This window comes from Neophocaena asiaeorientalis, unplaced genomic scaffold, assembly GCF_003031525.2.
Source record: "Neophocaena asiaeorientalis asiaeorientalis breed wild unplaced genomic scaffold, Neophocaena_asiaeorientalis_V1.1 scaffold149, whole genome shotgun sequence".
NCBI lineage: Eukaryota > Metazoa > Chordata > Mammalia > Artiodactyla > Phocoenidae > Neophocaena > Neophocaena asiaeorientalis.
In genome coordinates, this window is record NW_020174442.1 from 1,406,989 (window position 1) to 1,430,782 (window position 23,794).

General features: G+C 38.4%; 1 protein-coding gene across 1 annotated transcript in view; it reads right to left on the bottom strand.

Annotated features, from left to right (window-relative positions):
• The window catches only part of CCDC192 (coiled-coil domain containing 192), a 197,489-nt gene that overhangs the window by 134,852 nt on the left and 38,843 nt on the right, over positions 1-23,794 (bottom strand). The window contains exons 4-5 of the mRNA XM_024757170.1: positions 14,772-14,903; positions 13,785-13,841 (exon numbers count right to left, since the gene is read on the bottom strand). Of these exons, the coding sequence (XP_024612938.1) occupies positions 13,785-13,841; positions 14,772-14,903 (189 nt within the window). The remainder of the gene's footprint in view (positions 1-13,784; positions 13,842-14,771; positions 14,904-23,794) is intronic.

A 23,794-nucleotide genomic window follows, 5' to 3' on the forward strand; every position in this document is an offset into this window, starting at 1 on the left:
AGCACTACTAAATTCTTTACAAAATTATGACATGTCTGTTGGCCTTTTACTTCAGTCTTCTCCTCAAGATAACAATTAGGCTTTCACCTCTTCTTGCCTCTGCACAGTCTGCTTCCTCGGCCTGGATCTCTTTCATGCTCACCCCCATTTTCACTTGGCCAATTCCTCCTCATAATTTAATACCCAGCTCAGGTATCAACCCCATACATGAAGGCTTTACTGAGCAACCCCATCTCTAGCCTGGGTTAGGGATGCTTCCTCTGAGCTCCCCCATCGTAATTTTTGATTACTATGATAACGTGCGATATGACCCGTGTTTGGTCAATCTCTTTCTTATAGCAGTGGTCCTTTGTAAAAAATTTTTTATTGGATTGTAGTTGATTTACAATGTATTAGTTTCGGGTGTACAGCAAAGTGAATCAGTTATACATAAACATATATTCACTCTTTTTTAGATTCTTTTCCCATATAGGTCATTACAGAGTATTGAGTAGAGTTCCCTGTGCCTTACAGTAGGTCCTTATTAGTTATCTACTTTATATATAGTAGTGTGTATATGTCAATCCCAATCTCCCAACTTATCCCTCCCCTCCTTACCCCCTGGTAACCATGTTTGTTTTCTACATCTGTAACTCTATTTCCATTTTGTAGATAAGTTCGTTTGAATGCCTTTTTTAGATTCCACATGTAAGCAATATCATATTTGTCCTTCTCTGCCTTATAGCAGTGGTTCTAGACTTTGCTTGCACATTACAATGATCCAAGGAGATTTGTAAAGTCTTAATGCCCTGTCTGCACTCCAGACCAACGAAATCAGGGTCTCTGGGGATGGAACCCAAGATTCAGAGTTTTTTAAAGCTCTCAAGTCGATTTCAATGTGTAGCCAAGGTTGAGAACCACTGCATTAGATGGCAAAGTCCTAGAGGGTGGGCTGGCTCTTTTGTGCATCAACCCAGCACACAAGCCTATATGATGACAAAATTTTGTTAAATTAATACAAGTGAGAATATTTTAGACTTTTACCAAGTGATATTAAGAGGTATCAGATTATTTTTTCTGGAATACAAGTGGGTTAAAAGTAAAAAATACAAATATCATATTTACTAAAAATCATTAAGTCCATTGGCTTTACATTATTATTTAGGAGAAAGCTATTGTGTTTTTTTCATATATTCTGAAGACTCTTCTGATAGTATTCTATACTATTTTTATGTACATTTTCTAAGGTAAAATAATGAATTTGAAGAATTGCGAATTTGTATTAGTACTTCTACAGTGTTATAGTTTAGATTATATGTGTAAGGCCCAGGTTCACTGTTTCTCAGTGTTCTTCATAGGGCCAGCTGCATCCACATTAAAATATGATTCCAGACTCCATACCAGACCTGGATTTAGATTCTTTGGCAAAAAATGAGAAATCTACTTGCACCTTTTCTCTTTTTTATTGAAATATAATTCATATACTATAATATTAATGCTTCTAAAGTGTACAATTCAGTGGTTTTTATATATTCACAAAGTTGTGCAACTCTCACTGCTATCTAATTACAGAAACTTTTAATCAACACAAAAAGAAACTTCTTCCCATTAGCACCCATTCCCCATCTACCACCTACCCCTCCCTCAGGCCAATAGCAACTAGTAATCTATTTGCTATCTCGATGGATTTGCCTACTCTGTACATTTCATATCAGTGGAATCATACAATATGTGGATTTTTGTTTCTGGTTTCTTTCACTTAGCATTGTATTTTCAGGATTCATTCATCTTGTAGCATGAATCAGTACTTCATTCCTTTTTATGGCTGAATAAAATTTCATTGTTTAGTCATTTTTTTATGGGATAGCATCAGCTGATGGATATTTGAACTGTTTCACTTTTGTGTATTGTCAATGATGCTTCTATGAATATTTGTTTACAAGTTTTTGTGTGAACAAGTTTTCAGTTCTCTCAGACATATACCTAGGAGTAGAATTGCTGGGTCATATGGTAACTCTTCTACCTGTATTTTAAACAACCTTTTCAGGTGATCCTAAGACTCACTGAGATTGAGAACCGCTTTCCTAGTGTCTCTATTTCCTCCAAGGCACTGCACCTGCAATCTTAACAACTGCTAGCTGGTGTGAAATTGTATCTGCTAACAGGTAGAAAATAAGGGCTATCATAGCATCCAATAAATGATGAAACATAAATAAAAAGATAACTGCTAAGCTAGTATAAATAGCTAATAGTATCACACTGCTGTCTTTGTTTGACAAATTTAAATCCTGATGTAACAGACAAGATTTAAAGAAACAAATAACTAGTAGTAAGTCAATCATTAAGATCTCTAGTATCCTCCTAGGCTACAGTTAAATTTGCCTTGATTTATTTTTGTCTGAGAACCAAGAGCTTACCTGGTCAGGCACCCCAGGAACCAGATTCTGGGTTTGGTAGGTATGGTGGAAATATGACGTTTTTTTTTTTGCCTTCCAAGCATTTTGAGCATTTTTCCTAAACTTGGAGGTTTCCCTACCTATGAGTCCTCACCTTCTCAAGGTAGAAGCCTAAAATTCACTTGCCACCTCCCTTGCATCCTCAGTGCATGCTTGAGCCCTGCTCTCCACCAGTCAAAAGCATCCATGCCAGAATTCAGATCAGAACACTTTTGGGTGCACTCCACTCATAGCAGAAACACCCTGTACACAAGCAGAGGTTCTAGAGGAAGCTTCCAGGGCTGGCATCAGAGGTACTATTTGGGGCAACATGGTGGTGGATGGTTCCACCAGGGCAGTTCTTTGTAATTTAAGTATCATTCCCAGCTTCAGTTTCCAAGTCTGGCCCTCTGGCCCTCCTAGAGAGTTTGGAAGTCACTCATGATCTTCATTTAGTTCCTATTCTGTTTAAATTGGTTGGAATGTATTTCTGTTAAACAAGAATACAATTGGTATCACAGGACTCTACCTTAGAGGCCCCACTGATGCTGAACTGTCTAGAAGCTTGCCCCAAATACACTGGTTAGCTTTAGGGCCCTGGCGAATCTCTTTGACAGAAAAACCCTCCTTTTTGGGTTCAGTTTGACAAATTCTCTCTACCACTCAGAGTATAAGAAGTTTCACTGATGCAATCTGAACACTTTGTGATATTTGACACTAATTATAAAATATTTGACTACACGACAGTATGCTGATTTCTAAGGTACTCTCTGCAAAACACTAATTCTGAATCATGATCTCTTTGCCAAGTCCATCAGTCTAATAAGTTTAGGTGGTCTTATTTCTTAATCAACCTCCCTGTCCCACTACCTTTCTTTAACACATATGTATGTACAACAACAGCTTTAAAATAGAATGTCTGATAGCTTTATCTAAGCATCAAGGATAAATGGAAAGTTTTAAGGAAAAATATGAATCTGTGATTTTTGAACTTTGTATATACATGTTGTATACTTAATAACACCTAATCAAGAATATATCCAGCCATTGCTTTCGACAAATTCCTTCCTATACTTTCTGATATAAAGAAACTCCTTAGACTCTAGTGAGCAATCTGAAACACCCATAAGAAGATGGTTTCTGTGATGTCAAAGAAAATCCCATGCAAGAACCTGCGAATGCACTGAAATGTACTGTTTATGTCAAACCTGATTCTTTCCCCAACACCCTCCATCCTCAAACAGACTACTGCCCATAACAAAGAGACCAGGTTTTGAGTTTCTTAAATCACTCCGAAATGAAATCCAGAAGAGAAGTAGTACCTCGGTTGATGTTTTGACATTTCATCTTTACCTACTTTGGGTTTGGTTTGCTCTGGCATGTGGGAGTCCACAGGAAATGTCACAAATATCAATTGTTACTTTCTAAAATATATTGAAGCTGATGTCTATAATAACTCCCAAGGCATACAGTATATGTACACACCATATAGACCTAAGAATACATGTGCGAGCCTACAGTTTCAGACTGAGAAACACCAGCCTGGAGCCTTACTACTGTGCATTTTTAAGGCAACACATAGTCATTGCAAAAAGAGAGAGACCCTGCTGTCATAATGTTTATTCATGAGGGCTGTAGAGAATTATATTTTTAGGCTAGAAAATTTTCCCAGAACATACGCTCTTGAAAATAAAAATGAAACAAATAAAAATTCATCCATGAAGACTAATCACAAAGTATCCTAAGAAAACAAATTTGGCATACTTATTTTGAATACAATTGTTTATCCTCAACAATGCAGATACATTGAACATTGAACGGGGGAGCAGTGGGGTCCAAGTGGCATATAATTTTACTGGTGTGAATGCCCAAAGGGTCACACTTGAAACTGACCAGCAAAAGATCCATTTGCTAGGAAGTCATTCTGAAGTCTAAAGTCTTATCTTGAGATCCACAGCGAAAGGCAAAGTAAACACCCCAGGCAACAAACTTTTGGGGAAGTTATGGAACTATCTTCAAAATGTTACTGAGTCTCTCCAACTAAACTTTGAACTATTCCAATATGCTAAAAAAGCCTAAACATTTATGAGCATTTAACATGCTAGTTTTTCAGGCTGAAATCCACCTCAGTCCTAGGTTTCCATCCAGTGTAACTTTTGTCTACAGCAATGACTAGCTAAGGGTTTTAAGGGTTACTGTGATAAAGCTCTTTAATTACTTTTCTATCTCCAGGGATGGGTATGTTTCAGGTGTGGAAGAGTGTTCAGGAGGAAACATTCCCGGTGAGCTCAAACTGGCCATAACTTGTTCTTAATGCTTAATGCCAACATCTGGCAGTATTCTCATTAGCAATTCCACAAAGCAGAATAATGCTTCTTATTCTCATTTCTGCCCAGTCCCTCTTCTGAACTTCCAGTCTGACTGTTTGCATTGTTCCCACTCCCACCCACAGCCTGGTGTGCCCTGCTTTCTCCCCTTCCAGGACAGCAGCCTCCCTGTTTGATCTCCAGGGTTCTTCCTCCTCCTAACACTTCCTCTTAACTGGTTCTTCCGTAAAGACAGACAATAACAATTCAATCAAGAAAGACAATTCATTAGCAGTAACAATCAAGTCTCCCTGCGCCCAATAAGCCTGAAGGATGAGAGACTGGCTTGTTAGGATCAGCACAAATAGTTGAAGAATGAACAATTAATAACGATATCTTTTGGTTTTGCGTTCCTTAGCCTCTTCCTGGAATCTTGTGACTGACTTCTTTCTGTGAGAAGCTCAAGTTCTCCTTAGTTCCTGCCACACAATTGCCATAAATTTTTCATGAAACAAAGTTCAAAAGGTGTAGAGCTATTATTTTAGGTTTTCTTCATTTTTAAGATGACTCATACCTAAACCATCTGTCAACTCTCTGACTGGTTATCCTCCTTTGAGAAACCACACCCGTCTAAACAAGTCTGTCCAAATCATTTACGTTATATGGTTGCTGATTATTGTTACAGGTTCCAAGGCTATGACAATACCTTTTCACTTATAGAGGCTCAAGAGAACTCTCCTCAGCCCTTCTCTCTCCCTGCAGTCTCCCAGTGGGGTTTATGTCAGTTCTCAATAAAGGGACTTAAAACGAGAGAAAGAGATTGGGCAAAAAAGCAGGATTATTTATATTTCAAACACTACAAGTGATAAACATCTGCACATAAGCAGTTATTAACATTTAAAATGAAAAACAATTTCCCTTTTCCATTTTGCAAAAGAGGAGACTGACATCTCCAATGATTTCTAGGAAATAATATTAAAATGTACTTGCTTAAAAAATAAATTCTTGACCATTCTGAGGTCCCTTATTCAATTCAATTGAGGGTGCTTCTATTCTAGAGGAATTCCTGACGGTATTTGAGAATGCAAAGGCTAAAGCAGGAAAAGGACAGAAGAACAAATTAGGGACGTGGAAAAGTGTGTGCCAGCTGACCCTCCTCTGCCCTCCGCTGGCTCCCCTACCACAAGCACACTGATGTTTTCAGAGACGTGCATCCAAAAACGAATGGCAAAAAAACTTTGGCTAAGTCAGCTGCATTTCATTTAGTACTACACATGGGGAATATGCGTCATCAAAACTCCCAGGTGGGATGTTTGTTTATGGGGTCAAGCAAGAATCGGATAGAATCAGGTGAGATGACATTCTCCAGGGGGCCGAGTAAGTAAAGGTTAGGAAGGCGAACTTAGAGGGACAGGAGTGTGGTCAGAATTGCCTCTTAGCATCAAAGATGATCTTTTCCAGTTGCAGCTCCTCAGCAGTAGTTTTCCATTCCCCATGGCACTGACAGCTGCCTAATGCAATCACTGTGTTTTTACTCAGGTGACAGGGAGCAAAAATGCCCATGTTCCTCTGCGCCTCCTCTGGCAGGTGCAGACAGTGTCCTTCAGTTCTCCCAGTGTGCAAAAGGAATATGTACTTTTCCAGGTTCAACAGGGACATGTATTTATTGTGAAGACAGTGAAGTACTTATGAGTCAAACTCAATAAAAGGGAATCTGGTGCTGAAAAATATATGCTTTCACACTGTTAGAAAAATGTCAAAACACTTATTGCAAATGATGATCAGGATAAAGTAGCAGCAGTAAAATTAATATCAAGGGACTTCCCTGGTGGCACAGTGGTTAAGAATCCGCCTGCCAATGCAGGAGACATGGGTTCAAGCCCTGGTCCGGGAAGATCCCACATGCCGCGGAGCAACTAAGCCCGTGCGCTGCAACTACTGAGCCTGCACTCTAGAGCCCGTGAGCCACAACTGCTGAGCCTGTGTGCCACACCTACTGAAGCCCGGGCTCCTAGAGCCCATGCTCCGCAACAAAGAGAAGCCACCGCAATGAGAAACCTGCGCACCTCAAGGAAGAGTAGCTCCCGCTCACTGTAGCTAGAGACAGCCTGTGTGCAGCAAGGAAGACCCAACGCAGCCAAAAAATAAATAAATAAGTTAAAAAAAAATTAATGTCAAGATTAATGAGGGTTGGCTGTGTTCCAGGCACTGTATCCTTTACCTGTATCATCTCATCTGGTCCTCACGATAACCCTACTGAGGCAGGTTCTATGATTATCCCGTTTCACAGATAGTCATGATGCAGAATTCTCAGAGTGTTCTTTCACCACTGATGCTGTTAAGGTCAGCAATGAACAAAGCCATAGGGATGTTTGCTGGTTTTTGTTGTTATTGATTTTGTTTCGTTGCATTAGTTAGCCAACACTTAAACAAGATTTACTGTGTGGCAGGTACTGTGCTAAGAACTTGGTAAGTGTTAACTCATTTAATCTTCACAACAACCCTGTGAGCTAGATACACGTATTACCATCAATTTGAAGTTGTGGAACTTGAGCCTCAGGAATCAAGCAACCTACTCAATGTCACCCAGCTCGTGAGCCAGGGAAACAGCGCTCTCACCCCACAGTCTGTCTGGAATGTTCAGAGGGAAAAATGTCTTATACAAGCAGTTGATGCTCAAGCGTTTCTTAAATATTTAACCAATTTTCTGAATTTGCTGGGGCAGGGATGGGTGTGGGGGGTGTATGGGTATTGTGAAGGAGAGGTTGAGGAGGGGAGGTTACAGGCCTTTTTCCCATCTCTTTTCTTCTTTTCAGACCTTGACAGTGACTCTTATACCTCATGATGATTGGTGTGAGAGCTCACATTTCCTCTTATGAATGTTACTGCCTAGTAAACCTAGTAGTGATGATAGACCAATCATTGGGGATTAGAAGTTCTCTAACATGTGACTGGTCAAAATCAGTTTCAATGCTAACAGCTAAAGTTAACAGCTCAGAGTTTATTTTACTTAATAATTTCAGTACTTCACATTTAACAACAGAATAAACTACAAAATAGGCTATATTTTCCCTCAACTATCAAAGCATACATTTATACCCAACTCTTTAGACAATCCGTTAAATTTCAAATAAATCCAAACTGGAGACTTCACCATCCTGAAGGGGAGTTGCCCCTGCTCCAAGACTGACACCACCCACCTAGCACTGTCCTGCAAGGAGAGGAAATTAACACTCGCTGATGGAGGGTTGAGCATCTGGAAAGCTTGTGGTTGAGAGGCCTGACCTCATTAATATAAGAACCTACAAATATCTCAAGTAGTGGGGGCTGGAGTTCATTGCTTTGGGAAGGAAATGAAAATAAACCAACTCAAGGGGAGGAAGTTGGTTCATTCAAAATAGAAAGGATGAGGTACTGGGGGTGCTTCAGATGGCAGGGACCATACTCCACTTCTACCCAAGTCCTTTGGTTAATATGACCTCAAATAGGCAGGAATGTTAAGGAAGGATGAATCCTGACTGCTGTACACAGACCAGAAGCTCCCACAAATCTTCTGGTAAGGCTTAGCACTGAACAAAAAGGCCACTGGTCTTTGAAGGGCCAATAGGCAGAGGGAACGGCAGCCATACTTCACTAGAAAATAGTGCCCCCCAACTTTCGGATAGTAAAATCCCTGGGAATCCTAGGCAGATCCCAAGAAGGAGGGAAGACCACTCTACCTACCAAATGCCTGAAACCAAATTTCTTGCTAACAATGACAAAAGGGGGCCTTGTCAGATTTGTATTTTTTTTAAAGCAATTTGATATTTTTGTCCTTTGAATATCACGCAGCAAGATGTGGAGGGATATTGTACATTCGCTTTCATCCCTTTTCATTCTCTGGAATTTATTGCATAACTTTTAATCTCAAGTTTTACCTGGTTTAATAATAATAATCATTCTTAAAATAAAACTATTTCTGACGTTGCTCACTCTGAGGTCATGTTGTGGATACCTATAGATCCAAGATAAGATGAATGACTTAAACACTGGTGTAGCAGAATCTGACATCCACTCATCAAAATCCATGCTTCCCTCTTCTTCCTGGGTGCATGGCTAAACTGCCTTTCCCAGCCTTCCTTGTAATTAATGTGGCCTCATGACTGAGTTCTAGCCAATGGAACATGAGCAGAGGTGAGGCGCTCCACTTCTAGATACAGCCCATTATAAACCTCCCAAGTGAATACCTCCATGACCTCTTCTCCTCTGGCCAATGGGAATAGAGAGGATCCCAAAGTAACCTGGGAATCTACACATCAAAGATGGCAAAGGGTCCTTCAGTCTTGAATGACACTGAGTTATGATGAATGAGAAAACCTGCCCACCAACAAGAACATTCACAATAGACTCTTACTGGAATGAGCAGGAAATAAACTTCTGTTGTGTTGTCACTGAAATTCTAGAGTCCCTTTGTTACAACAGCAAGCTGTATCCTAACTAAAAAAGTCAACAACTATAAAAACAAGCTCCCCTCATGTGTAATCACACACTCATGTCCTTTGTAATGAACATCTTTAAAATTATAGAATAGATGTAACAAAACAGCCGTCTAAATTAAAATCCAGTATTAAGTCCATATTTAGGCCACCTATAAATGTGTGTGTTTGCCACACAGAGCCCTCTACTTTGTTTGAATTAATTGCCAACATTTATAAATGAGGAAATTTCACAAAAAACTTGGACTTTCATCTGAAAAACTGGATAATTTGGTCAACTGGGGCTTCATTTTCCCTTTTGTGTAAGTCATGCACTCTCTAAATTAACACAACTTGTTCTGGCCATCCCCCCTTCCCTGCATTAATTACTTGGCCTTTGAATGCAGTGGAATTTGCCTGCTGGATTATTATAAATAGTTGGGGATTAAAAAAATATGCAGTCCAATCAGACTACAATTGCAATGAGTAAAGATTACTTTATCTGCATGTTATGCCCGGGGCTTCTTTTGATGGAAATTACACAAGCAGCTATATAAACCTCATTACTAAAGATCTATTATAAAAAAAAAAAAGACAAGACAAAAAACAACAACAACAGAAAAACAAACCCATTGCTGCATTTGCAGATCTGATATTTTTGATGGGTTTTTCCCCTTCACTATATATTTCAATATTCCCTATATAAAATCCAATATAAACTCTTATTTCAGAGTTAACTCATTAGAAAATAAGTAGTAATATCTCCTACCTCTAATAAGATAAGAACTATTTATCTGATCATTTTCCTTGCTTTACTTTCGGCTTTTAGGAAGATCAAAGCTATATTTCTGTTTCAACTATACCGTATGGAAATTTATGACTTAAACATGAATATTCTATTTTTTTCTCCTTTTATTGCTATTTTATTTCAATATATATGTTTGTAATTATGTTTACTTATATGCTTTTAAAAATTCAGCTATTTTATACTTGTATTTCTTATGGGCAACCTCAAACTCTTTGTGAAGTTAGAATATAAATAATATGGTTAAATTAAATATTATATTTAATGTTTAATGACAGAGTAAAATTATATCAAGGGAAAAGATAAAGTTTAATATTCATAAAATGCCAGGCTATGTTCATTTAAGATATACATTTTTAAAAATTTTGTTTCTTCCCTTTTGAAAATAGTATAAAGTTATAAATAAATAATTTCTTGGTATTTCTGGATGATTTGCTGTAAACTAGAGGGACATTCTTGTTTGTTGTTGTTTTATTTTTAAAAATTAACATTAAAAAGCAGCCAGCATATACAGATAGATATGTTCTCTCAGTTGCTTGTCCATTCACTCCACAGGTAAACCTATTTGTGTCAAGAACTATGTATATTGCAGTTCTATGTACAATAGCCAGGACATGGAAGCAACCTAAGTGTCCATCAACAGGTGAATGGATAAAGAAGATGTGGCACATATATACAATGGAATATTACTCAACCATAAAAAGAAACAAAATTGAGTTATTTGTAGTGAGGTGGATGGACCTAGAGTCTGTCATACAGAGTGAAGTAAGTCAGAAAGAGAAAAACAAATACCATATGCTAACACATATATATGGAATCTAAAAAAGAAAAAAAAATTGGTTATGAAGAACCTAGGGGCAGGACAGGAATACTGACAGAGATGTAGAGAATGGACTTGAGGTTATGGGGAGGGAGAAGTGTAAGCTGGGACGAAGTAAGAGAGTGGCATGGACATATATACACTACCAAATGTAAAATAGATAGCTAGTAGGAAGCAGCTGCATCACACAGGGAGGTCAGCTCGGTGCTTTGTGACCACCTAGAGGGGTGGGATAGGGAGGGTGGGAGGGAGACGCAAGAGGGAAGAGATATGGGGATATATGTATATGTATAGCTGATTCACTTTGCCTCTGAGGTGGGAGAGCCGAGTTCAGGGCATTGGACCACCGGAGACCTCCCAGCCCCATGTAATATCAATTGGCGAGAGCTCTCCCAGAGATCTCGGTCTCAACACTAAGACCCAGCTCCACCCAACAGCAAGCAAGCTCCAGTGCTGGACGCCCCATGCCGAACAACTAGCAACACAGGAACACAACCCCACCCATTAGAACAGAGTCTGCCTAAAGTCATACTAAGTTCAAAGACACCCCACAAAACACCACCGGATGCAGCCCTGCCCAACAGAAATACAATATCTAGACCCCCCACCAGAACACAGGCAACAGTCCTCTCCACCAGGAAGCCTATACAAGTTACTGAATCAAACTTACCCACTGGGGGCAGACACCAAAAACAATGGGAACTGTGAACATGCAGCCTGCAAAAGGGAGACACCAAACACAGTAAGTTAAGCAAAATGAGAAGACAGAGAAACACACAGCAGATGAAGGAGCAAGGTAAAAACCCACCAGACCAAACAAATGAAGAGGAAATAGGCAGTCTACCTAAAAAAGAATGCAGAGTAATGATAGTAAAGATGATCCAAAATTTGGGAACTAGAATGGAGAAAATACAAGAAACGTTTAACAAGGACCTAGAAGACCTAAAGAGCAAACAACGTCACAAACCAAGCCTTCGTAAATTTAAGAAAATTGAAATCGTATCAAGTATCTTTTCCGACCACAACGCTATGAGACTAGATATCAATTACAGGAAAAAAAACTGTAAAAAATACAAACACATGGAGGCTAAACAATATGCTACTAAATAACCAAGAGGTCACTGAAGAAATCAAAGAGGAAATCAAAAAATACCTGGAAACAAATGACAATGAAAACACAATGACACAAAACCTATGGGATGCAACAAAAGCAGCTCTAAGATGGAAGTTTATGGCAATACAATCCTACCTCAAGAAACAAGAAAAATCTCAGATAAACAACTTAAACTTACACCCTAAGCAATTAAAGAAGAAGAAAAATACCCCAAAGTTAGCAGAAGGAAAGAAATCATAAAGATTAGATGAAAAATAAATGAAAAAGAGATGAAGTAAATGATAGCAAAGATCAGTAAAACTAAAAGTTGATTCTTTGAGAAGATGAACAAAATTAATAAACCACTAGCCAGACTCATCTAGAAAAATAAGGGAGAAGAGTCAAATCAACAGATTTAGAAATGCAAAAGAAGTAACAACTGACCCTGCAGAAATACAAAGAATCATGAGGGGTTACTGCAAGCAACTATATGCCAATAAAATGGACAACCTGGAAGAAATGGACAAATTCTTAGAAAAGCACAATGTTCTGAGACTGAACCAGGAAGAAATACAAAATATAAACAGACCAATCACAAGCACTGAAATTGAAACTGTCATTACAAATCTTCCAACAAACAAAAGCCCAGGACCAGATGGCTTCACAGGAGATTTCTTTTTTTTTTTTTTTTAACATCTTTATTGGAGTATAACTGCTTTACAATGGTGTGTTAGTTTCTGCTTTATAACAAAGTGAATCTGCTCTACATATTCATATATCCCCATAGCCTCTCCCTCTTACATCTCCTTCCCACTCTCCCTATCCCACACCATGATTTTATCCAGATTAGCTCATTGCAAATCCCAAATGGATGGTGACCAGAATTTATTATTTTGCAGTCTTTTCTGTTGGACTTTGGGGCTGCAGCCTCTCAGGTCTCAGATGGGTCTGAGTTTGTTGTTGTTCAGATTGGCCATTGAACATGACTGGCCAGTGTTCTTAATCAAGAAGTCATCCCATAACACCCAGGATATGGATGGAGGAGATAACTAAAAAGATGGCGATCAACTCTTTGAGGAAACACTTAAGGCATCGGGGTTGTTCAGATCCTTGGGAAGGGACAGTGGCAGGGTGATGACCACTGGTTTATGCACATGGATACACAAGGCTATTGTGACAGGAGATGCTCATTAGTTGTTCTCTGAGTGAAGACAGGCTAAAGTAAAAATGAAACTTTTCCTGGAACTTCAGAGGGTCTCTCTCTCAGGGGAGGACTTGTAGCACAAAATGAACAGTTCCATATCTGATTTGTTTATATGAGCACTTGCCTAAAAATCACAAGACTGGGGCAAAATAAATATATATAAAACAATGCTTCTCAAAATATGGTGTAAAGATGGGCAACAGTGCAGCATCTGAATCTAGCATCCCCTAGAAGTACATATTCTCAGGTCCTATCCTAGGCATATAGAAAACTCCAAGCAATTTGTTCTTAAAAGTTTTCCAGATACTTCTTGATATACTAAAGTTTAAGAAGCACTTCCCTAGGCCTATATGTGAGGTATGTATAATTTCCACTTCCCTTCACCCACTAAACTAGCCTGACTTGCTTGTCTTTCTACCCTTAGTTTCCAGTTCTCTTATCCTGATAGTACCTGATTAGACCATCTGATTATATATAAGAACTCAGTTTTGTAATTTTTATGATCAACACAAACCAGAATTGGATGTATAGAAAGCAACTTTGTAGAGGTAATAAAAATACTGATTCTTAGCTTTGTGATTTGGTTTGCAGTGGAGAACCCATAGTTATAACTTCTGAAAAGTTTGTGTTCATTTCCAGAATAACAATGATATAAATTAAGGGCTAAATAAAGGAGAAAAACACTTACATAGGCTACAAGTTGCTCCTGGGAAGCTTTCACTTCAGCTTGTAATTTTTCAATACACTGAAAAGGAGCAAAGTTTAGAAACAAAGTACATAACTCTTCCTTTTACACATTCAAAGTGTTCCAGATATAAACATGTACCAGTTCTCATATCTTATGAATGGCAGCATTATCTCAGCTAGATGTTTTGAAAATTATCATTAAAGAAATCATCGTTCCCCCTCCCCTCAAAAAAAGCAAAAGAAAGAAATCATCACTCCCATCCCTCTCTCTCTTCCACTCTATGGAAGAATCCAACAACAGAGTACATGAATTATTAATAATTAGCAGGTGATTGGGAAAAATAATGTTTGCTTGATGTACTGTAGGTAATTTTAACCTACCTTTTATCCTATATACATATATGTGGGAGCCAATGGATTTGTATCTGCCTTTGGAATATATGGATATATTTTGTGTGAATATACATATTTACATATAGATACAGATTATCTATCTATCCCAAAGGCAGATACAAACCAATATGGTAAACAAACAAGAGACAAATTTATGTAATGACATACATAAATATCTAGAAATTCAGAGATTGGTAATTTCTTATAAAGTGATTTATTAAAAGTCAATGAAAAATTTTCTGATCCACTTCTTTCACTACAGAGAAAGAAGCTATTCCTTGATTAAGTTCAACCTTGAAAACCAAAAAACGTTTATGTAGTCAATATCATGTACAAAATAAATAGAATATTCAGCTAATATGGTTCAAAAGAATACATGTCAAGCAAACTTTAAAAATATCACCAAGAAAGTTAATTTTTTATGTGAATATTCATCAGGGAATACAGTTACATTGAGCAAATACAAATACTGTTATTTACCATCTTGAACTTAAATATGGACTTCCAACCCAGCCAGAAATAACTATAGAATTGTCAGTTCATATAAGTTTAGGTAATCTTTAGAAATAAAGATTATTTCTCTTCTACAACATACCTGGTCTTTTGCAAGGACCATTTTTTCATATGGTTCCCCACTGTCTTCCTTTCGGCCCAGAGCCTCTTGTTTTTTCTCCAGCCAGGAAACTTGTTCAAGCAGCTTTGATTTTGTTCCTTCAGAGGCTGAAAGCTAAAGACATCTGCTTGTAAGTGTATGGAAGTACAATGATTTTTTTTAAAGCTCCTTTTAAAAGTCCGACTTATAAATGAATTGCCTTCCACCAATATCTATTAAATATGAAAATGGCTTTTGAAACATTCCTCATAGATGACAAATGACTAGTATAGAGAGTTAAGGAAATAATGTTGGTTTTATTTATTTTTAATAATAAAGATCTTTCTGAGCAAGAGATGAGACCACATAGTTCAGCAGGCAGAGAGATTTGTGGTGCAACAATCTCAACAGTCATCTTTATTATGTTTAAACATTGCACTTTACTTGTACAGCTGAACCTGAAATCTGTATTGTGGTTTACATAGGGTTATTGAAACTTAACTCTTGGGGGACTACAGCTGTCTAGAAAGAGCAGGAGTTCTGACTCCCTTGGGTCTTTACCATTAAGCAGTGAGGTAGAAGGAGCTGAAGGGAAATGCAGGAATTTCTAGTTGACGTCTGATCAATGGCAGATCTATGCTAAACCATAACCAAAAAATGTCTAGAAGTGACTGTTTTACTGTTTCCTCTTGAGGAGAGTGGTAGTTTGATAGTCCCTATTCCCTTAACTCCCTTGGAGAGCCCCTGGACTAGCTTCTTCTTTCATTCAGGAAGCTTATTGTGCTTTTTCTCTATAGCTCAGCAACAATTCTGAAAGAGTTCCTGGAAAGGGACACACAACCTTGTATTCATTCCAACTCTCATGCTCTTAGGCGCGGTTTATCTCTAAGTATGTCTTTCGTATTACTCCAAGTATTATTGCAAAGCATACTGTCTCATCTTGAAAAGGGCAACAAATATTTAAAGACAGTTTACCAGATGGAGAAGCATTATGAGATTGGTCTGCCATGGAAATAAGTTGGGCACATCATATATACTGGTATCTATCCATCCATCCATCCACCCATCCATCCATCCATCCACCCATCCATCCACCCATCCACCCACCCATCCATCCACCCACCCACACCGTCAGTCACTCAACAAATATTTTTCTAGTTGGCTCTCTATGCAACCATTGTGTTATGTGCAGGCGATTATGAAAGTGCAGCAGGAGGGTCAGAGGGAACACATATGCTGTGAACTGTTGGCTTTGCTTTTCAGCTCTCAGTGACCTGGGAGGCCTGCAGTGCTCCACATGGGCACTAACACATCTAACTCTCAGGTACATGATGCTTTGGAAATGTAGTCTGGTTTCTCTGAGCACCCTTCCATTTTATCACACAGTTTAGTGTAATGGCTAAAGACACAACCTGTGGAGTCAGAGCCTTTGGGTAAACGTCCCAGTTTTCTATTTGCTATCTCTGTGATTTGGACAAGTTGCTCAGACTCTCTGAGTTTGATTTTCCTATCTGTAGATGGGAATGGGGATAAAAAGAATAGTACTTACCTCATGCATTTGTTTTGAGGTTTATATGAGTTTATACAAGAGAAACACTTAGAACAATGCCTGGAATAAATCAAATACTTAGTAGCTATTATTATCGTTTCTTCCACCTCCTCTAGACTTCTGTAAGCGTTCATATGGGTTTTACCCCAATATTTATTATTTATCGAATTGTAAAATAAAGTATCTGAAGACATCACAGCCTCTGTGAGCTGGTTACACTCATAGCAGCATTATTCTTAATAGCTAAAATGTGGAAACCAAATGTCCATTAACAGAAGAACAGATAAACAAATTGTGTTGTATACATGCAATGAAATTTTATTCAGACATAAAAAGGAATGAAGTACTGATACTTGCTATAACTTGAATGAACATTGAAGACATCATGCTAAGTGAAAGAAGCCAGACACAAAAGGTCACATATTGTATGATTCCTTTTGTATGAAATATCCAGAATAGGTAAACTCATAGAGACAGAAAGCAGATTAACGGTTGTCAGGGGATGGGTGGTAGGGATTATGGGGAATCATTACTTAATGGGTACAAAGTATTCTTCTGGGATGAAGAAAAAACGTTGAAACTCGAGAGAGGTGGTGGTTACACAACATTGTGAACACGCTAGATGCCACTGAATTGCATCCATCAAAATGGTTAATTGTATTTATGTGAATTTCACCTCCTTTAAAATAAAATGACTTTCTAGTTAGCTCTCAGTGGGTAAGAAAATTGTCATCATTACATCCATTCACTGAATGTTATTTGAAAAAAATAACAAAATTGGATTGGTTTAATTTTAAATTAATGAACTCAAATCTCAGACAGGTACTCTACATTCCCCTGACATCAAAATACCATATTTTACTACCAGTAAATTGGCTTTCCTCTTCTCTGAGATAACTATTTATTACTCTCTACTCTTGCCTCAAGTATCATTTCATGCTTTCTTTCCCTTCAAAATTCCACCCTCAACCCTCTCTCCCCAAATGATCACCTCATCAATAATTCACTGAAAAATTAGGTGCCAGATGGCTACTCCCTCACCTTCTCATCAGCCAACATTTAAACCTTACTGCAGCAGGCCCTGCTCATCTGTTTCCCATTGGTTGTTTCCCCATTTATCCCTTACTACCAGACACCCAATTTGGATTAGCCAGCAGCCATGTGTTTAGGGAAACCTGGTCTTGTCCAGCTCCAGGGAATGAATCACAATTGCTCAGCCAGCCTTGTTGGTCTCATGCCCATGCATAAAAAATGATTTTAGGCATGAGCCTGCAATCCAGTAGCGGCCCTTGGAGCCTGAGGGGAAGGAATTTACCAGATTTTTAAAAAAGACATACATGAGGAAGAACAACTATTTTTCACAGGATGTTCTGACTGCATGTAATGCTTGGAATTGTTGCAGACATTGTGGTAAGTCAACACTGAGGATGGTAGAGCAAAGGATGGATAACACCTGTGTTCTTGCTGACATTCTTGAGCTGTAGAATTAACCAGCCCTGGAACTGCTCCATCTCTGGACTTAATCTTATGTGCGATGATAGCGGGCCTTAACATGTTACTTTAATTGGGTTTCTGGTAGTTGAAGGAAAAAGCATTCTTACTGAACAAATGGAGAAGATATTCCTCTATCAAAAGCCAAACCTTTCGCTTGGCTTTGAATCTTATCTCCTCTGTCTGTCAAAAGCCTTTGCTCCTGTAATTTCTACAGCCCACGCCCCCCATCCATTTCTTCATTCTCACCCTTTCTGGATGATTCTACTCAGCATATAAACATGTTATAGTAATTCCCATAAACAAAAGCTGTCTATTGAACACTCCCCCACTTCCTCCTCCAGTCATCATCTCATTTCTATGCTTCTTTTCCCACTCAAACTTCTTAAAATGATCGCCTACCCACACTGTTGTCACTTTCTTACAATCTTCTCACTCTTTTTTTTTTTAAGAAAAAAATTATTGGCTTATATAAGTGGGGAGTCAGAAGTAGATTTTTGTTTCACTCACAACTAGATTCCACAGACTCCAAAGAAATCATAGTATTCTGTCTCTTTTTAACCTCTATATCTTGGTCCTATGTGTTGGCTTCATGATTTCCCAGTGCAGACAAGATTTCTTCACACATTGGGGAAGATGTTACCTATTGCCTTCCAGGTTCAGGTCCTCAATAGTAAGACAATTTGTCCTCCAGTAACAAGTTGAAAAAGGACTTATTTTTGGCCCCATCTATGTTCGTATGGCCACTCCTGGATTGTTCTTTATTGTCAGGAAAATGGGATATCATAATTGACTGGACCTCAGTCATATGCTTAAAGACCATTCCCTCCAGTCAGGAATACTGTGGTTGACAGCCCCAGGATTATTAAAAGATTGGAGCCTAAAGGAGCTATTCTCCAGAAAAGGTAAACATGAAAATAGAGGCCAATTAAAATTCACCCTCTGGGTGTTCAGCACGGTTATATCCTCATGCTCGTGAGGATGTGCTTTTCCTCAAATGCTCCTGCATAATATGATGCATCTATTCTACATTAATCCGAAAATGCACTTCCCCTCTCTAAAGGAGAAAACCCAAAGTCATCTCGAGTTCCTACATCTGGCTTCACATTTTGTGTGTATCTCTCTAAATCAAATCCAGCTGAGACTCATCATGATAGGCACCTAAAGACAAAATTTAAATGTCCCCCCCCACATATGTCTAAAATACAGGGAAAACAGGACAATCACAGTGTTATTACCTTTTTAAAAAAAGGAAAAAGGGAAACAACTCACAGTTGTCATAGGCCATTGCCAATGTCACATTCTATCAATATTAGTCAGCAATGTTAAGGCCTGTCCTGGTTTCTGATCTGATTGATTCTGTTTCTGACCTCTGGGAGCCTTCTTTGTCCTTTTCTTCCATGGTCACAATCAAGAAAAAGGCCAGAGGGTATTCCTTTGGTAGGGGTTGTACTAAGTTTTAGTTTTGGGTATGTCACTTATTTCTCTATTTATCAAGACGATATCAGTTGTGTTATAGAAAGCTAACGCCAATTGCTTTAGATTAAAAAAGATAATTAATTGGTTCATTTAACTGAGAAGTAGAGGCACCCCTAAATTCTGAGTCTTAAATTAGATTCTCAGAATTCTCTCTCTCCCTCTCTCCTAACCTAACTCCTTTTTATGCTACCGAAAAAAAAAGAAAATTTTCCCAGTGGCTGTAACGAGGGCTACTCTGGATTATTTTCCTCTCTTAATCTGTCTTCAATTGCCTTCTGCCCCCCACTACTCCCCTGAAACTGATCTTCCCTAGGTTGCCTATGATTCTCATTTTTCCAAATGCAGTGGACACATTTCTGGTCATATTACTCAATCTCCCGGTAAAATATTACACATTTGAGCATGCCACGCCTTGTGAAACACTCTTTTTACTGCTTAGAGGACACGAGTCTCTGGATTTCTTCCTGATTCTTTGTTTCCTTGGCTAGATTTTCCTCCTCTTCCACTCCTCTATATATCAAAATCTGAAAGTCCTAGCTGATCTCATTAGGTGCCATGGTTGAAACACTAGTTATACACATGTTTATGATTCCCAGTTTTTTTACATACAACCACTTGGTTTGTTGGATACATATATCCAACAACCTACTTAATATTGTCACTTGAATATTTACTAGGCAACTAAGAATTAATATATTCATAAAAAAAGAATGAAATAATGCCATTTTCAGCAACATGGATGGACCTAGAGATTATCATACTAAGTGAATAAGTCAGAAAGAGAAAGACAAATACCATATGATATCACTTATATGTGGAATCTAAAATATGACATAAGTGAACTTATCTACAAGGCAGTAACAGACTCACAGATATAGAGAACATACTTGTGGTTGCCGACGGGGAGATGGGGTGAGGGAGGGATGGATTGGGAGTTTGGGATTAGCAGATGCAAACTATCGTATATAGAATGGATAAACAACAGAGTCCTACTGTATAGCACAGGGAACTATATTCAATGTCCCGGGATAAGCCATAATAGAAAAGAATATGGAAAAGACTGTATAGATATGTATAACTGAATCATTGTGCTGTACAACAGAAATTAACACAACATTGTAAATCAACTATATTTAAATAAAATAAAATTTAAAAAAGAATTAATGTATTCAGAATGAACTCCTTATATTCTATACCTTCCCCAGACTTCCCTCTCTTATGGAACCACCCGTCCATATGTTTAAGCCACAAGTGTATTTAAATCTCCTCTTTCTCTCACAGTCCACCTAATCCATCACAGAGGACAATTATTAAAACCACCCCATTAAGTAATGTGAATTGTTATGTTTATCTCCTCTTATTGATGGTTCTCTTAGATCATCTCCCGCACAACCCATGCCCACAAACACAGCAATTAATATTGTAGACGAGGTTTCCAATGTCACTCAAAAACCACTCAAAAACAAATTGAGTCTTGGCAACCCTTGTAGAGCTCACGCTACAGAGAGTAGTGACTTTGTTGAAAAACAAAGGCTTCCTTTGTGCTAAAAGTTTTGCAAGCTATGTTGGACTCAGGCTATGAAATTCCTTGGCAATAAATGACCGAGGCAAGCACTGGAAAAATTACCTATCCTACCTGTGGAATGGGCAGGAACCCCTATGTCTGAAGATACTTTTAGATCACAGAACTGGTTTGGTCTCATTTCAATTTTACAGCTAAAAACAAACAACAAATTCCTCATGCTACCCCCATTCCTCATGCTACCCCCATCCTAGACAAAACAGACTTTTACATTTACTAATATTTCTACTTTAACAAGTTATTTCCAGCCGTTCCTAGGTTTATGCACATCCTAATTTAGAAGCATGGTTACCCCCTGTTTTAGTTTGCTAGGGCTGCTCTTAAAGAGTACCACAAACTGAGTGGCTTAAAAATAAATTTATTGTCTCACTGTTCTGGAGGTTAGAAGTTCAAGATCGAGTGTCAGTAGGGTTGGTTCCTTCTGAGGACTGTGATGAGGAATCTGTTCTATGCCTCTTCTCTGGCTTTGGGCAATTTGCTGGCAATCTTTGGCATTCCTTGGCTTCTAGAAGCATGGTCTTTGTCTCTGACTTCATCCTCACATGATTTTCTCCCTGTATGTCTGTGTCCAAATTTCCACTTTTATATGGATGCAGCCATATTGGATTAGGAGCCCATCTTATTCCAACGTGTCCTCATTTTAACTAATTACATCTGCAAAAAATAAAGTCATGTTCTGAGGTCCTAGGAGTTAGAACTTGAACATTTGAATTTGGAAGGGACCAAATTTAACCATAACACCCCCAAATTGGAGTGGGAGGAAGCAGGGAACTCTGAGTAATGAAGAAGCATTTAAGCTCTGACTGAAAATAGAAATATTCACCAAAAAGTCAATCGATAGTTGAAATATAAAGTTAGGGATCCAGACATAGAGATTTCTAAGACGTCTTTAATCTTCAGATAAGTCCTCTGGGCCATATGAATAGATAAATATACCAGAGAGAAGTGGGACACGGGAAAAGGTGAGGCAATTAATCACTGACTTGCATGTAAAGATAAAGTGTTTGGTTATAAAAGTCAAAAAGCAATAGTATCAGGTTCTAAGAAATTAAAGTCAACAACTGAAGAGGCCTAGGACCCATTCCTCAGGTACAGCTAGTCCCTTTAAGTTCTGGTCCATTCTTGCTACCGAATCCAAGCTCGCTCTGCTCACCGCACGACAGGCCAGTAAATCAGAGACGAGGTGTTGAGGCAAGGAATACGACTTTATTCGGAAAGCTGGCAGACTGAGAAGACAGCAGACTAAAGTCTCAGAATAACCATCTTATCAGAGTTTGGATGCCAGTTTCTTTTATAGCACAGAGAGGGGCAAGAGATGGGGAAGTAAAGTAAAAAGGCCATGAGTTTTGCAAATATCCCCTGGAATGGCCAGCCTCCGGGAGGGGATGTGTTGTTTTCTTTTCTTGCATCCATCTACAGGTGGACAGGGTCCGGATGTTTCCCTGAACAAAGACACTTTGGTTTAACATTCAGGCAGAGGAGCAGGGTTCCCTGAGGCAGGCCATTATGTAGAGACAGTATCCATTTAGTGAACAAGAGCAACGGTAAGTAAAGGTTAAAGTAAAATAAACATATCCAACATGTAGTCAGATTTGGCTCTTCCCTGTTACATTCTCAGAGCACTTTTGTGGAACAGGGCAAAGGCTTTCCCTGCTGGTAGGACTCACAGAACCGACTCTCCACTCTCTGGCTTGTGTTATATGCATTCTGCTATCCTTGAGTTTCTTTCATGGGTCTTTCTTTCTCCTCAAATCTCCTTAGTGTCCCACTTAATAGAGGACAGCTGGATTCTCATACCTGATCTGTGTTGTCTTTCATGTAACATCTAGAAAACTTCTCTGTCTACATGTGAAAGAATGATAGTAGAAAAGTTCAATAAACTATTAGTATTATTACATAAATAGTTTTGACTTGGATATCCCCTAAAGGGTATCAGGGACAGCCTGTCACTATACATCCATTCAGTAACTGCAAGAGACTCATATTTATACAACTCTAGATTTAAGCACTAAACTGTTCCTGAAGCTAATAAATGAGATCTTCATACAAAATACATGGCCATCTAAAATTTTCTTCTTGAAGCCCCAGGCCCTGAAAAACGGGAAAAAGAAAAACTATTTCTAAGAAGTATGTTAAGGGTCTGATGTATCAAAGGACTGAAATATTCAGAAGACTTAAATGAAGAAATCCAAATTACAAAGCGTCGAGAAGAGTCCAGGGCATACATGGGGTACATTGAGCCTACATGGAGCCTTCCATAGGAAATGTCACCTTTAACATCTAATGATTCAAACATAAGATAACTGGGGTGACCACAGATCATCCGGTCACCTGAAACTTGGGATCAGTCTTTTTTTTTAAATTGAAGTATATATATATATTTATCCCTTCCTCCCCTTTCCCCTTTGTTAACCATAAGTTTGTTTGCAATGTCTCTGAGTCTATTTCTGTTTCGTAAATAAGTTAATTTGCGTCATTTTTTTAAGATTCCACGTATAAGTGATATCATATGATATTTGTCTTTCTCTATCTGACTTACTTCACTTAGTTTGATAATGTCTAGGTGCATCTGTGTTGCTGCAAATGGCATTATTTCATTCAATTTTATGGCTGAGTAATATTCATATATATATATGTATATCACATCTTATATATCATATGTATCATATATGTGTGTGTATATGTATATCACATCTTCTTTATTTCTTATTCATCTGTCAATGGACATTTAAGTTGCTTCCATGTCTTGGCTATTGGAAATAGTGCTGCTATGGCCATGGGGGTGCATGTATCTTTTTGAACTAGAGTTTTCATCTTTTCTGGATATATGCCCTGGAGTGAAATTGCTGGATCATATGGCAACTCTATTTTTAGTTTTTTAAGGAACCTCCATTCTTTTCTCCATAATGGTTGCACCGATTTACA